We start from the raw sequence: 16,987 nt of genomic DNA on the forward strand, positions 1-16,987 counted from the left end.
TAAATAATATGTCGATCTCTCTCTCTCTCTCTCTCTCTCTCTCTCTCTCTCTCTCTGTCTCTCTCTCTCTCTTGCTGTCTCTCTCTCTCTCTCTCTCTCTCTGTCTCTCTCTCTCTGTCTCTCTTGCCGTCTCTCTCTCTCTCTCTCTCTCTCTCTCTCTCTCTCTCTGTCTCTCTCTCTCTCTGTCTCTCTCTCTCTCTCTCTCTGTCTCTCTTGCTGTCTCTCTCTCTCCCTCTCTCTCTCTCTCTCTCTCTCTGTCTCTCTCACTCTCTGTCTCTCTCTCTGTCTCTCTCTCTCTCTCTCTCTCTCTCTCTCTCTCTCTCTCATAACCCTTTTAGTAAATTTTAGTTAATATTCCACAGAGCTCATTAACTACTAAGCCATCAGTAAAGAATCAGTCCATATAGTGTAAAAATAAAAGTCATTCAAAAACAATTTTCTGACAAATTCCAAATGCTGATGCTGAGCTGTTGTGACTGTAGCTTTAAACAAACAGCCAGGGATTAGCTTCACAAAAGTCTGCACCGATTTAATAGCAATAAATTGTTCCATTGAGTTTTAAGAGAGAGAGAGAGAGAGAGAGAGAGAGATAGAGAGAGAGAGAGAGAGAGAGAGAGAAATGGGGATGGAAAGCAAGTGAAAGAGCAAACAGAGGAAGATTTAGAGGACTGAGAGAAACACAGCCTCCTCACAGAGTGAGTAAAAAGGAAGCCACTGTTAAACATACTTAATGGACCGAGTGAAAATGCCAACTGGTTCAGACTTGACGATCTGCATGAAAAATAGATGATACCTGATCTTAAAGTTAAATAAAATCTAAAATCTTATTTCTTAATCTTATTATGTACTGTAATATATTAATTATAAATATTGTAAAATCTTTATGAATATATACAGTGATCAGGTATAACATTATGAGCAGTGAGAGGTGAAGTGAATAAGTCTGATGTGGCAGATATATTACGCAGCAAGTGAACATTTTGTCCTCAAATGTTGTGTTAGAAGCAGGAAAAATGGACAAGTGTAAGGATTTAAGCTTTGAGTTTGACGAAGGGCCAAATTGTGATGGCTAGACCACTGGATCAGAGCATCTCCAAAACTGCTGCTCTTGTGGGGTGTTCCCGGTCTGCAGTGGTCAGTATCTATCAAAATTGGTCCAAAGAAGGAACAGTGGTGAACCAGCGACAGGGTCATGGCCGGTCAAGGTTCATTGATGGACGTGGGGAGAGAAGGCTGGCCCGTGTGATCCAATCCAACAGACGAGCTACTGTTGCTCAGATTGCTGAATACGTTAATGCTGGTTCTGATAGAAAGGGGTCAGAATACACAGTGCAGGACGGGTCAGGGCTGTCTTAGCAGCAAAAGATGGACCAACACTACATTGGTCATAATGTTATGCCTGTTCAATGTATTTAACAACAATGAACATGGAATCGGCAGAACACTTTATTCCGACTGTACTTTCATCACAGAACTTTATTCAACTCCTGAAACCTCAACTCAAATAGTTTGTGACATTCAAGTGACAAAAGCAGAGGTCTTGGCTTCAGGTCCCTTCAGGGGGAGATGATCTAGATGTAGGACCAGAGCAAAACATAGAACAGCGGTTTAAACCTTTCATCCCATCAATCAACATGGATACTGTGCATAAGTGAAATTGGAGATAAAGAAGTGCAAAGAAAGAAATTTGGAGTTGAAAGCAGAATTATACCATGGATGTGTGTTGAGTGGTATGAAACTGATCACTGGCTTCACTGGTTTCAGGATGTCAATGTCTTTCGCCCCAATCTGTCTATCAGTCTGGAACGATATGGTCTGATGTTATCATCATTTACATTATTCCTAATAGCAGGTCGAGTTTATGTGTGGAGAATCCCCAAGAAATTGTACAACATGGACGGTCTGGTTCCAACCTTCAAACGTGTGGGTGAATCTGGGAGATTTTGGTGGCCATATCGTGGTATTCTGCTGACACCATCACTAGCCTACATGGTCATGTTACTGTCTGCAAGTATCTGTAAATTCAGGTGCATCCTATGGTCCTAATGTTTTCAAACAATGATGCCATTTTTCAAGATGATAATGCGCCTATACCCACAGCCAGAACAGTTCAGTTTTGGCTTGAGGAGCACCAGTATAAACTTCAGCATCTGCCCTGGCCAGCTCAATCACCTGACTTGAATATCATCAAGCCAATGTGTGAAATTTTGGAGAGAAGAGTGAGAAGCATGTAAACATCTCTGTAGCAACTAGAAGATATTCTGCTAGATGAATGGTACAAATTTCCACTAGAAGATATTCATAAGTTGTATAAATCTATTCCAAGAAGCTTGGAAGCTGTATCAAATGGTGGACCAATAAAGAGATATTACATGGGAAGGTGAGGACCGTCCATTTGATGTCCAGCCACGCCTTCTCTTGCACAGGGTGTTCCTCCCCCTCCACCACCGGTGACAACATGGCCTCCAGCCCCCTGTTTAATGTGTCTGTCTTTAAAAAGGGACAGAGAAGTCAGGGGAATGTAAAAATGGCTCATCTCAGAGTGCAGCCTTTACCTCCATGAAAGCATGTTGGCATGAGTCCATCCACTGGACCATATCTGGTGCTCCTTTTTAGTGATATCAGTCAGCAATAATAGTCAGTGAGCCCCAAAAACTCACTTATTTATAGGTCTTAGGTCTTGGGCAGGCTGCAATCACTGCTTTCTTATCAGTTTGTCCATGCAGCTGCCCATGGCAAGTGGAAGTCCAGATACCGTACTTCCATCCAAATTTTACCACCCCTGGGGGTTTCTCAGTGTGGTGTTCTATGAGATAAGAATACAAGAATACATCGGAAAACTCCTGCTGCAACCTGGCAACCTCCATGAGTTGGGACGATGAGAAGTGGTCTCCACAAGGGACCAGGATGGATGAAACGTTTTTAGATTTACCAACCGTTCCCAGCTCCTCCCGCTCTGGAATGACCTTTGGACAACCTCTTTCTATGGATTATGGACGGTCAGCTGGTAAATTTGCCAGACTGTACCTCTATCCGTTTCCCTGACCTCATAGTCGACATCCCTGTATCGCCATGTGACCTCAAAGGCTCCTTCCTACTTAGGAAATAACATTTATTAATATATTATAACATTTTCATTCTTGCCGCTTCTACATTTCAGTTGAACTGCGGCTTCATTCAGGACACACAGCCGTTTCTGTTACAGTTAATGGCTCTGTTTCAACCCACATATGAACCTACATAAGTCAAAAACCCTGAAGTGTACAAAGTGTGCAAGTATACGAATTGATGCTGGTTTGAAGCCAATGGGTAGTCACACCAAATATTGATTTGATTTTGATTTGTCTTCTGTTTGTTCACTTTGCACTTTGTAAAAAATGTTTACACCTGCCTAAAACATTTGCACAAAACTATACTATTTGTATGAGCATAGCAGGGTTTTTTTAACTGCTTGGTCAAAAGATTTTTGTACAAAGCCAGTACCCAATGAAATATTCATTGTTTATTTGGAAGAGGTTTGATTGCTTCTGGTAGCATCTGTTTAAAAATACATGTAGGTAAGGGACTGACTTTACAAGCTGGCGATTTTCATGAGTAAATTGTTGAAATTAGTTTGGACTCTTAAGGGGGAGAAAACATTATAATCTGTGATGTGGTAATAAAGTTATCTCCATGGACACACAGGAAGTCAAAAAAGCAAAAGACAAAGGAAGAGCACACCCACTTGTGGTCTGGTGGGGGAGTGTTTGGCCTAGTGGTTAGTGTGTGGGAGAAGGTGGTGTAGGTTTGAGAGTAGGTTGCTATATGGTTGAGAGCAGATGTAGAAGTAGTAGGTTGCAGCCAACACTGTGGTGTGAAAGGAAGTGGTTTAGATTCAGAAAGTGAGCCAGAAATGGACAGATTGGATGGTGGGGAATTCAAAAGTGTAATAAATAGTATTTAGACCTTACTAGAGAGTCATAAAAAGAAAAGATAAGAAAATTTAGAGTCTGAAAAAAAATCTGGAACTGATAATGAAAGAAAAAAAAATCAATTAGTTTTCTGTCACAATTCGCAAAAATGAAACCTAATAAACGTAACCAAAGCACTGAATCACGCAGATAATGACATTTATCTTTCTCCTCCTCAAGATGGCGCCTCTAGGTTTTAGTTCTAGTTAAACAACTTTTTGGAAAATGTTATTTGTTGGGTTTCATGGTTAGGTGTCCAGTGAGCCATTCTCTACGCAGCAGAGTGAAACTGTTCAGCTGTTCACTGGACATATTCGTCTATATTTATGCATGTATATACACGTATATGTGTCTATTTCTATATTGACCAGTAACAATGCAGTGTCACTTTAAATCAGCGTGAACCATGTAGCAAAAATAAACTTGCCACCGAAACTAATGTGGTGTTGCTGCTTTTGCTCTGGTCCTGCTACATGCTAATCAGCATGCTGTGTGAACATTCAAACCTGTTAACTTTGGTGGTGGAAAAATAGTGTGAAAAAAGTGCTACTTCCATCTGTAAACTACTTCCTTTCACCTAATCTACTTAGCTGTTAAGGAGCAGGATTGGCTTTGTTTGGAAATATTTATGGCCTGTTCTGTTTGTTGTGATTAAGGTCACAGTTTATTGTGATTGTTTGTTTCTGTTATTTCTAGAACTTTCAATTTTCTGAAATGTGTTATTGGCAGAATCTTTAGTTTTCTGAAAGATATATATTATTCATTAAATAAATTATTTAATATTTAAAGTGTTAAGTCTATTAATCATATACTGCAAGTGACAACTTAAAAAGGAGTCAATTAAATATTCATAGTAAGTTGTGACAATTATTTAATGAATGCAGCAAACAAAACTGTAATCATTTAATCGTCAAAGACCTAAAACAGACAATTAGTCGTCATAATGATTTATTAGACAATTACCTGTGACAGGTATGGAACCTTAAAGCCATTATGCGCAGAGGGATGCATCAGTCCTCAGACAAGCTACAGTGGTGCTTGAACGTTTCTGAATCCTTTAGGATTTTCTATATTTCCGCATAAATATGACCAGCAACATCATCAGATTTTCACACAAGTTCTAAAAGCGATTTCGTTCAAACAAATGAGACAAAAAAATATACTTTGTAATTTATTATTTAGGAAAATTATTCAATATTAGATATCTATGAATAGCAAAAGTATGTGAAACTCTAGGATTAGTGGTTAATTTGAAGGTCAAATTGAAGGTTTATTTCTTTTCAATCACTGGGTTACCAGGTGTCAGTGAATGTTTTATTTAAGGATCTGTCAAAGTCTGATCTTCATGTTTGGAGTAGTGTATCATGGTACTAACACAAGAGATTTCTGAGAACCTCAGAAAAAAAAATTGTTCTTTCAGGCTGGAAAAGGTTAGAAAACCATCTCTAAAGAGTTTAGACTCCACATATCCATAGTCAGACAGATGGTTTACAAATTGAGGGAATTTAAGGGAATGTAAGACCATTGCTACCCTGGCTGACCAACAAAGATCACTCCAAAAGCATTACCTGTAATAGTCTACAAGGCCACAAAGAAACCCAGGGTAACTTCTAAGCAACTAAAGGACTCTCTTATGTTGAATAATGTTCATGTTCAAGTCCACCATCAGGAGAACACTGAACATTGAACAACCTTTGTATCTCTCTAAAAGAACATTGCTGCCCATCTGGAATTTGCTAAACATCATGTGGACAAGTCATAGAACTATTGGAAAATGTTTTGTGGATGTATGAGAAAATAGAATTTTATGGTCTAAATGAGAAGTGCTATGTTTGGAGAAAGGAAAACACTGCATTCCAGCATAATAACCTTATCTCATTTTGCTGCATCTTGGCCAGGATGGTTTACCATCATTGATGGAACAGTGAATTCAGAATTGCATACCATCCCAAACATTCTACCGAGGATGCCATTGCACACCTCCATCATACAGCCCTAAGCTACCTGGACAGCAGAAAGGGGAATTATGTTAAAATGCTGTTTGTAGACTACAGTTCAGCATTCAACACCATAATTCCTTCCAGAATCACCTTTAAGTTAGAGGCCTGGGACAAGCAATCCAACTTAGCCTATCCAAATTCCTGAGAGATAGACAACAAGCCGTATGGGTGGGCAAACATGTCTAATCCTCCCTCACCCTCAGCACTGGAGACCCCCAGAGTTGTGTTCTGAGCCCTCTGCTGTACGCACTGTACACATATTACTGTGTGGCCACTTCCAACTCTACCACCATCGTCAAGTTCATTGACGACACTGTTGTGGTAGGCTTGATCTCTGACAGCTTACCTACAGGAGATTTAAAACTTTAAAACCTGGAGATTTGGTGCCAGGAGAACAATCTCCTTTAGCAAGACAAATGAGTTGATATTGGAACTCAGTATGAAGCAGAAGAGGAGCTACCAGCCACTCATGATCAGTGGGAGCCCACTGCAGAGAGTGTGCAGTTTCCGGTATATAGGTGTTCACAACATGCAAGACTTGTCATGGTCCTGTCACATCAACACTGTTCTGATGAAGGCCTGGCAGTGTCTCTACCACCTCAGGCACTTAAAGGCATTTAAACTGCCCTCTCAGGTACTAAGGACTTTCTACATCTGCACACTTTTATAAGTATGAATATCTACGCCCTCTGAAGACAGTTACTTGTAAATGCATCCAATGCTGGGTAGCTGGTTTTCACCACCCACTGAAGAGCTTTTCTGTCTGTTGCAGTGCACTTACCATACCAGACTGGGATGCAGTTGGTGATGATGCTCTCAATGGTAGAGTGGTTCACCAGAATATTAGAGCACAGTTAGGCCTATTTCAGAAAATAAAGGTGCTGTTGTGTCTTTTTAACCCGAAAGGAGCCATTCAGGGACCAGGGATGAGGTCCTCAGATATGTAGACCCTGAAGAACTCAAAGCTGGATACACACTCAACAGCAGCTCCTTTGATGTCAGTCGGAGAATGAGTGTGATTCCCAGTATGTTCATTTTCCTGGTGTTAAGTTCCAGGTTGTTGTTCCCAGACAATGCCACTAGGTGCTGGATCTCCTTCTTCCACATGGTGTCATTTGCAAACTTGATGTTGTTGGAGCCGTGCACTGGTATGCAGTCTAGGGTGAAGAGGGAGTATTAGAAGATGGACAGTACATATCGCTGTGGAAAACATGTGAGGTTGTCCGGTCTGACAAATTGTGGGCTGTTTGTAAGAAAGTCCATTGTCCAGTTGTGGAGAGGACTACTGATGCCAAACAGTTTAAGCTTCAAGATTAGCTTGGATGGGTTTACTCTGTTAAATGCTGAACTAAAATCAATGAACACCATCCTGGCATAAGTGTTGGAGTTGTCTAGGTGAGTCAGAGCAGAATGGAGCACTGTGGAAATGGCATCCTTTGTTGACCTGTTGGGGTAAGCAAAATGATGTGGATCCAGAATGGGAGCAGACAGGCTTTGAGGTGGGTGAGGACCAGCACTTAGCTATGATGGGGTGAGTGCACCAAGATAAAAGAAAGTGAGTGTTGTTGCAAAAGAGTGCTTGGGCACCGGCTCCTTAGAGTAGCACACACTTTAGAGGTAAAAAGTGTGAATGCCTGCTCACCGGGTAGTAGCTCAGCCTCGACCATGGGCTTCAAGTTTCCCTTTTCAAAAGCAGCATTTGAGCTTGTCTAGGAGTGAGGCAGAGCTGGTTGGAGGCAACTTGCAGGGTGGTTTGAGGTCTGCCACATGTGCCTGGTGCCTAAAGTGTGCCTCAATCTGCGGTTTATCACATTCCTATCCTCAGATTTACCCTGGCAACACTATAGGCCTCCAAAATTCGAGTTGACTTTGCAGACCATCATTTACTCTAACTTGGGCAAGTGCTTGCCCCATGGTCTCATATAATGACTGTTCCAGTGGGACATCCCTGAGCTGTATGGCAGCAGAGGCTAGAAGCCATATCTGCCCGAGTATGTCATTGGCATTGACCTGTGATATTGATGTCATCAGTGGGTGTCCAGAGTGTACATAAACTGTTGCTGTGTGTAGCATGAGTAAGCATAATTTTCCAAGTTATCGCTCTGTTTGCTGCCTGTTGCTGGAAGCCACTGACTGCCGTTGGTACGACAATAAAACTGATTGAGTATGGAATGTAATTGAGTTTGAATTTTGTATGGATTTGGTCTGTTGCATTTCAGTGTTTCTGATGTTTATTTTCTCTGCCTTGCAGTTGTGAGGGAGTCAATAATCTAGCTGCTTTGGCATTCCTTGTGTCTTTCTGTGCTTCAGACTTGCCAGCTATGTAGTTTTGATCTGTGCAACAATATATTACCGGTTTCGTGGTGCTATCAGTAATTTGTGCTTAAATTTGGCTTAATGCTTTGTATGAGAGGTTATTATCTGCTTATTATAGATAGTACTACCCAGCACCTGGGATCTTTGCAGGTAGTTTGGAGAGGCTAGCCTGTAAATATGTTTGTTTCATAACTGTTTGGTGAATTTTTTAAACTTGGTAAATTAAACTGACAGTTCTAATTGTGTTGTGTGCAATTCTTCTAATAAAAGAACTGATAAACGTCTCTTCATGTGTTTTTCTGCCTTTGGTGAGGAACCAGTGCTTAGCCTCATGGGCAAATTCCTTGGGTGAAATTCCCATGGGTCTTTTATTAGTTTTACTTTTTTTGGGTTGTGGAACGGAAGGTCAAAGTTTAAGCCCCAGCACTGCCAAGCTGTCACTGTTGGTCCCTCGAGCAAGGCTCTTAACCCCCTCTGTTGGGATATGTGAAGAAAAGAATTGTACTATGCTGTAATATGAGGCAATAATAAAGGTTTATTTTTCTTTAATTGGACAATGGACTCAATTAATACCTGTTTTTTGGATGTCACCAGCCCACTGACTGACCTCGCTAAAAGGAGAAAGCAGAAAAAATAGCAAGGGGTAAGAGGTCAATAGACAGCAGTAGCCAGAACTCCCTTTGCCACTCTTTTTTGACCTTTTTTGAATTAGTGATCAGTAAATGAGTAATTAATGCTATTTAAAGAATGCAGCATGATGGGGTGTGCTGTTAAATATTTAAAAATAGCATGGTCAGTCAACTATGGGATGGTCTGTTGGTGTTCAATTTCTAAATGCGCACAATTTCTATTTATTAAATGTTTACACACGATAATTTTATTCCATTTACGGTTACATTTAATACAAGGAACAGCCACAAATCAAGTTCCGGTTAGCTATAAACAGATGTCCCTCTCACCAGCTTCTGCATTTGGTTTCTCAAGAATATAATAAGGCCAAAAAAGGCTTGACAAAGCAGCCATAAAACCATGAAGTGTATCCTGTATTTAAAAACGTCAGCTGTACAGCTTTTTCTCTTAAAGTGCTGACAGTGGAGACTCCTTCCAATAAAAGTGTAGGACAACTCAGTAATGTAGATATACACATACATTCACTCACACAGCTTTGTGTGCTCAGCTCTCCATGCCAATTCTTTCAAAGGGGACCTTGAATATTGGTAATGGGAGCAAATGTGCTTTTTTGGGTGGCCGATGTAGTCACCGCCTGCAAACAAATTGCAAATTGCTGCGAATGCCTGACCAATAGAAATGAGCTGGTTTAGCATTTTGTCTTGTATGAATGCATAAAAAAATGGAATACATACTTAAGAAACATAAAATTTGGAGGAAATTACCAGTGATGATGTTGTCTCAGGAGAGTGTTTGGGAGGATGAAACCTCGAAAAGAACTTTGTTTAAAATGAACCTGTCCTTTTCTGGGTTCGAGTGGATAATGCAAATGAAAAATGTTTCTTGTAAACTTCTCTTCGAATAGAGTTAACATTATTCCAAATAAAATCTATAGATATGAATTCTCTTTCAATAAAGTGCTTGACAAACTTCAAATTCGGATGACCCAATCACCCTCACTTGGACTTTTTTTTTTTTTTTTTTTTTTTTTTTTAGCAATGGCTTCACCAGTTCTCAGGCTCAAAAGGAAGTGGAGTGCAGAAAATGGTTTCTTCTGCAAGAAATGAGAGTCTTATTGGAGATCACAGAAACTGAAAACGATCTTCTACAAAGCAGAAATGGAACAAACACAATGCACATGCATATTTGTAGTGTGTTTCCTTCAGAAACTCCGGTTTCATCAGATTTAAAAACAAATGATGTCATTAAAATTAGAATTTATTTTGACTGTACTGATATACTAAATCCCAATAACCATAGCTAGGGGAATAATTATACTTTATTACAGAAGTAGGAGCCATTATTCAGCCATGGCATAGCACTGCTGAAGCACAAAGGGTTAAGGACCTAGCTCAAGGGCCCAGCCGTTGAGGTTATTATAAGAGCAACTGTTCACCCTAGGGTGTTTGAACAGGCAACAATTCATTTTTGATGCATGCAAATGTCACGGAGCTACCAGTTCAGTGACAGTAGCGACAGAATGACAAGCGACATATGAATTGTGATTTTCTTATAGCAAAAAAGATCCAGAGCAAAGAAATCCAATTGACTGCTCTAATGATTCCCCAGTCTAGTTCTACGGTGCGTATGGTACAGGGTTTTCCATTGATAAGTCAAGTCAAGAAGTTTTGATTGTCATTTCAACCAGCTGACACAGTACATAGTGAAATGAGACACTGTTTCTCCAGGACCTTGGTGCTACATAAGACAGCATAACAACATAGAGCTACAGAACAAATACAACCACACAGAGCTAGGGACAGAAAGTTTGTCCTAGCTACATAAAGTGCAATGTGAGCAACAGTGCAAGACAGGACAGTGCAAACAGAGTCCCTCCTATATGTTCCTATTTGCAATTGCCCATGTACTGTTTAAACAACAACAAGAACAAAACACAAACTTATGAGACATTACAAAGAAACATAAAACTTGGAAGAATGGAGCAGAGATGATTGGTGTTGTGTGAGTGTTTGTAGTTCGTATGGTTAGCTTGTCTATTTAAATCACTAAAGAACCAGAAGTGGCAAGAAAGGGCAAGGGCAAAGGCAATTCTCTGTTGATGATGAAACCTTTAAAAAAGAACCTGTCCTTTTCTGGGTTACATCAGATAATAAATAATGTTGCTTATAAACTTCCCTATAAATAAACTTAAAGTTATTTTGAATTTTGCTACTATAGTTAGTAGAATCATCAGAAAAATATTTCAAAAGTAGAAACAAAAATGGTTCCAGAAGGTGAAAATGGACAGCTATAAACAGCCAGGTTTCAGACTGTAAAGGACTTGCTTTTGTATGTGGTGAGTTGGGTTCTCACTTTTGAGTGAAGTGACAAAAAAAGCACAACATTGTATTTTAAGCAGTGGTTTCACCAGCCCCTTAAAATCTACAGAAAGTAGAACGACTTGTGGTAGGCAAACATGCAGAAAAATATGTATGTACATTTAAAACTTTTAACTTCCCTTGTGTAGACAAATTCACACCAGCACCTCCCACTGTAGAACCAAATGGAATGACCATAAACCACATGTTGATGACTATGTTGTTTGTGTCTTTCTTTCTTTCTTTCTTTCTTTAAATTTTTTTTTTTTAAAGTTTCTCTCACTCTCAAGACACCACTCATCCCCTGTTACTGTACAACAGTATTAGTTATTAGAGGACAGAAGCAAAGATGCTCACTAAGAGCAGGATGAAAGTCCTTGGAAGTCAAGTTCTTGCAGAAACTCGGTGGTTCCGGTTTTATTTCCATTTACTTACATAATCTTATATGAGACATTATGAAGAAACATAAAACTTGCAAGAAATTAGCAAAGATTGATTGGTGTCTCTGGAGAGTCTTTGCAGCTTGTACAGCTAGCTTGCGTGGCCTAGTTAAAGAACCAGATTCAAAGGAACCTTGCCTTAGACACAAGATTATTCCAAATTTCACAGAGATTACTAGGGTTAATTGAAACATTTATCAGCTGTGGAAAAAAATGGTTTTGAAAAGAGGATGTGGTTTTGTCGATGATGACACAGGAGATCACTTTTGAGTCATGTGGCAAAAAGGCTCCATCTCTGATGACCCACACACCCACATCACAAAGCTGAAAGGGAGCAAACACAATGCACAACGACCGTGTTTGCCATGTGTCTGGGTGTTTTTTCTCTTCAGAATCAGATGAACCAAATTCACCAGGTCATTTTAAAGGAATGTTAATGAAAGGTGGTGGTGTTTCAAATTAAGTAGAATTTAGTCAGACTGTACTTTTATTCTAAATCCCAATAACCATACCCAGGAAATTGTGGCAATTGTTATATTTTCTATTTTGTATTCAAAATAGTTGATTTTTACATATTTAGCCCTGAGTATATTTTACCCTAACTTGAGTAGACAACTTCACAACACTTGTCACGCTACAGAACTAAAATGACTAGAATGACCACAGTCCACATGTTGGTGACTATGTTCTTTATTTCTTGGTTTTTATGCATCAAGGACATCATGTGAAAAATTTTTTAAATGTCATGTTACACCTAGAAAACAGGGAATTTTCTTGCTAAATTAAGGCTTTGGAAAAAGCAGATGGAAATTTTTTTTGTCTTTTATAACTCCAGAGTTTCTCTCACTCTCTCAGAACACCCTATTACTGTACTATAGAGTAATTAGAGGACAGAAAAGAGGAAGCTGAGTGAGAGCGGAGTGAAGTCTTGGAAACGGTGGTGGTGCTGGAGTGTTGGTGCGCTGCAAGCTTTGGGTCGTTTTAATAAGCATGATTTGCCACAAACAGGGACTCTCCTGCTGCTGCTCCTTTGTCTCCAGATGATTCATATTTACCAATGCATGCTGCACTGTTGGCCTGGTGAAACAGCAGATTTTAGTCAATTTTAGTCTACAAACATTGCATTTCCCAACATTAGATAATGTTGATAGTGTTCATCTACTCTAAGGATACATACCAAGGCTCTCTTGACATACTCCTCCTGGCAGGCCTTGCCGTTCTCCTTCTTGCCTCCCCAGGCTTTAAGGGCTGAAGCCTGCAGGGCGCGGCCATAAGAGAAGGTGAGTGCCCATGGTTTGTGCAGGGGGCATGTGTTTATGGCATTCAGGTTGACTGTGGCCTCCTCCTCACTCTGGCCTCCAGAAAGGAAAGTAATACCTGTGAGGAGAAAATATGGAAAGTTGATTTTTTTCAAATTGAAAAAGGAGACTGCAGTGAGCTCAACAGTGTACAATGTGAGGTTTGTAAAACTTTGACTGGTTTGAACCACATATCCACCTGGCATCTGTCTGGCATTCCTACTTTTTAGATATTTTAATTTTAGAATGTGCCAAAGACCGACTTCATAAGGCAACATCGTGAGCAATTATTAACTGGACAGCTGCTAGGCTGCTGTTCTTTCGGCTGCTCCCTGGTCAGGGTGACCACAGTGGATCATTTGGTCCGATTTGACACGTTTTACTCAGTCCACTGTTCAGAAGTTGCACAGGAGTTGTTTATGGGGTAAAGTTGAGTAAATCGAGCTTGTCTCAGTGCTGTGTAATTCTGCCCACATTTCCTTTGCGCAATATCGCCTCATGCAAGGAGCATTAAGGTCATCGTCATAGTCTTATTCAGATTTATGTAACTGCGATATGTCATTGGTGATATGCATCATAACCTGAGACCCCACTTATCTAAAGGACCCAGTTTTTATGGATAACATTATAAATTCGAGCAGGAAGTGTAGCAGACATCTTGAGCCAGCTTAACCTTTAGAGTGGGCATTTTCTTTACAGGAGATCACAAAAAAATCCCCAAAAAGAATGCCTTTATTTTATTTTTTTAATGTATTTATTATATTATTTTAATTTGTTAAAAGCTTGATAAAAATAGATTTGTTCCTAGAAAAAATGCTTTGGTGAAAGCAACATTGTTAAATTGAACCTTTCTTCTTTTTATTCATTTATCATCATATTTATTTATTCATTTATCATCATATTTATTTATTTATTTATTTATTTATTTATTTATTTATTTATTTATTTATTTATTTATTTTTTTATTTTTATTGTCTCCTGCTTTAAGCTACATTTAAGATTAAACTACTCTGTCTTCAGTCAGCATTCTCTATTCCTGTTTTTTCTTTTTAGGCTTAAAGGCTGGTGTTTAAATGGGGTGGTCTAGACACTATTGAGAAACCCTGTCTCTTTTCCATATACAACCACTGAGGCTTGATCTACAAACAGGTGATCTGCATAATGGAAACAGGAAACCTGAGATAATAACAACTTATCTTAAATGTAGACAAAGTCTACTTTCAAAAATATTGATGGAAATGGTGATAATATGGATGACTTTAGGGCTTGAGAGCACTTTAGCATATGTATGAGTATGACTAACCAGGAACAGCAGGGGGCACTGTGCGGCGCAGGGCAGTTACAGTAGCCATGGCTATCTCCTGGGGAGCGTACTTGTGAGAGCATGAGTGGCCTGCTGTCACCATGTTAGGTTTGAGCAGGGTGCCCTCAAGGTAAACATGGTGCTCAGACAGGGCTTTGTAAACAGCTGCTAGAACCTTCTCAGTTACATACTGGCACCTCTTCAGGTCATGGTCACCATCGGGCAAGATCTCAGGCTCCACGATTGGCACAATGCCATGCTGGTGAGAGAGAGATGTTACAACATAATAATAAACTTATAGCTTAAAGACCTATGGAACGATTTATCATCTCATTGTTTGTGAGAATCTCACCATCTGGCAGATGCTAGCATAGCGTGCAAGAACATTAGCGTTTTCTTTGATGGCCAGGCTGGAGGGGGTGGTGGGGGTGATCTTCAGCACACAACGCCATTTAGCAAAGTCAGCTCCATCCTTCTTGTACTGAGCGCAACGCTCATACAAGCCATCCAGACCTGAGAGAGGGGCGGTGTGAGAGAAAAATGGTTTTGGAATGTCATAAAAGACAAAAAGAGTTTGGTACAAAAAAACTACAAAAGGAGAACGTACCCTGGGTGGTTGTCTCTCCATTAGTTCCAGCCAGAGGGACTACTCCTTTGTCAACCTTGATGCCCACTACCATGCCTCTCTCCTTGATGAGCTGAGGGAAGAGCTTTCCATCATCAGTCTTCTGGTAAAGGGTCTCATGAAAGAAGATGACTCCTCCAATGCAAGGCTTGACGCGGTCATCGGCAGTGAAGAGCAGCTGACGGTAGAGCCTCCGATTCTCCTCAGTGTTCTCGGCATTGATGCTCTGGAAGCGTTTGGCTACACTGCCTGTGGTAGCAGTGTACAGTTGAGTGAGAAGGAACAGTAAATAAATTATCTTTGGATTTGTATTGAAGGCTTACATATGGATACAGTGTATTCCTAGTGGCATGCATTTTGACAGTGTTTACACACAGACCTGTGGATTCATCGGCAGCGAGGATTCCTTTGCCAGGCGCGACGATCCTCTGAGCAATGTCACTGAGCTCTTTCTTCTGCTCAGGGCTGAGGAATGGGTAGGCGTGAGGCATTGTGACTGTAATCATGAGTCAAAGAGAATAACAGAAGTGAGAGGTGGATACGACGGATACAGTTGTGCAATACCTTGAAAAACTATAGCATATCAAAATGTTACTGCTTAACTAGAGGGGAAGTAATGACAGGGCAGAGATGTTAACACGTAGGAAACTTGGCTCATGATGGTAACGGCCATCACTTCCACAGTACAGTATAATATGTAAATCTGTACATGCCTTTTTATACACCGATCCTACACACCAGTAGCACAACGTTATTTCCTGTTTTACTTTTATTCTTAAATTTTATTCTTAAGAAGTTTCATTTCTTGACATAAAGCAGGGACAAAGACTCTTCAGACATTCAAGACTTGAGTGTAAGAAGCATGACCTCTGTATTTTTTTTTTCACACCCACATAATTCACACCTGAGTCTTAGTTCAGACTTACTTAGTACAAGAGTCACAGTGTGACTGGCTGCATGCAGTTCCCCTCTTTCTTATCTTTGCAATTTAGAAACTCTTACTGTTGACCTTTAAACATATATAGCACCCCCTCTCTATCTCTGCGCTCATTTTTCTTCTGCCCTTCCACGATACCCCTTCAATAGGTCAGGCTATATATAAATGCTGTTGATGACAGCTGCTCTTGTAATGCCCTTGCTTGTAATGCCACAAGTCCAAGAAGATCAGTTTAATTCATTTGATACTGCTTTAAAACCTTTCAAAAAGAAATGTGGTGGTGACCAAATGAATTAGAAAGTACATTATAATTTTATTTGCATTAATCATGGAGCAGGTTAGACTAGGCTTGTTGGCATTTCTACTAAAAATGAATACTCTCACTCCACAATATTGTACACAGATCTTGCTTCTGTTCAGTAGCATTAGATATTCTCTAAGTAGCAGGAACACAAGTGATTGTGTCTTCTAGTCAGCTTAGCTAGGCTTGGCCAAAGAGATGCAACGTCATCCTGCCATTTCTAAAGAGGAAGGAAGTGGCTATATAACATGTAATAATGTGTTACTGGTTGCCTTCTCTTGCGTTGCTTAATTGCAGTTTGGCATAAACAAATATTATAAATCATGCCTACACACACACACACACACACACAGAGAAAATCCTGCATTAACACATTCAGTGTCTATATGAATTGTCATTTATTATTTACCCGAAAGGATTATAGCTCAATATCTCTGCAACGTTTAGAAGCTTCATCTCTTACCTTCCCAGTCGAGAGAACAGCTGAGGGAATGGAGGGACTCTCGGAGAGAGAGAGAGCGAGAGAAAGAGGTGAGGTGGAAAAGATCTGGCTCTAGCCCGTGACGCCCCCTAATCAGCCCTGGCCACTGTATTTATCAGGCATTATGACCCCTCACATTTGAGCTGTTTGGCTAAAATTAGCCCCAACCTGACACTGGAGAAGGGCGGCGACATTCCTCCATGTGAAACAGAGAGAGAGAGAAAGACAGAACAAGGCAGGGTATTTAAAGCAATACTGAGGGAGGGAGATAATGGTGAGGTTATGAGTTACAGAGTATAGAAAAATAGGAAGGAAATTTCAGAAATGCAGATTACACACAAATGTGGAG

At 40.1% G+C, this 16,987-nt stretch overlaps 1 protein-coding gene across 1 annotated transcript; it reads right to left on the reverse strand.

The window, feature by feature from the left end:
• Window positions 1-12,367: 12,367 nt before the first annotated feature.
• aldoab (aldolase a, fructose-bisphosphate, b) lies at window positions 12,368-16,778 on the reverse strand. Its single transcript, XM_058405515.1, has 7 exons — window positions 16,621-16,778; window positions 15,299-15,415; window positions 14,902-15,168; window positions 14,647-14,807; window positions 14,295-14,553; window positions 12,871-13,070; window positions 12,368-12,770 (listed from the first exon to the last, which is right to left on the reverse strand). Exons 2-7 carry the CDS (start codon window positions 15,408-15,410, stop codon window positions 12,675-12,677), a joined length of 1,095 nt encoding a protein of 364 aa, XP_058261498.1. The 5' UTR covers window positions 15,411-15,415; window positions 16,621-16,778; the 3' UTR covers window positions 12,368-12,674.
• Between the last annotated feature and the right edge of the window lie 209 nt (window positions 16,779-16,987).

This window comes from Hemibagrus wyckioides, linkage group LG13 (genome assembly GCF_019097595.1).
Source record: "Hemibagrus wyckioides isolate EC202008001 linkage group LG13, SWU_Hwy_1.0, whole genome shotgun sequence".
Classification (NCBI taxonomy): domain Eukaryota; kingdom Metazoa; phylum Chordata; class Actinopteri; order Siluriformes; family Bagridae; genus Hemibagrus; species Hemibagrus wyckioides.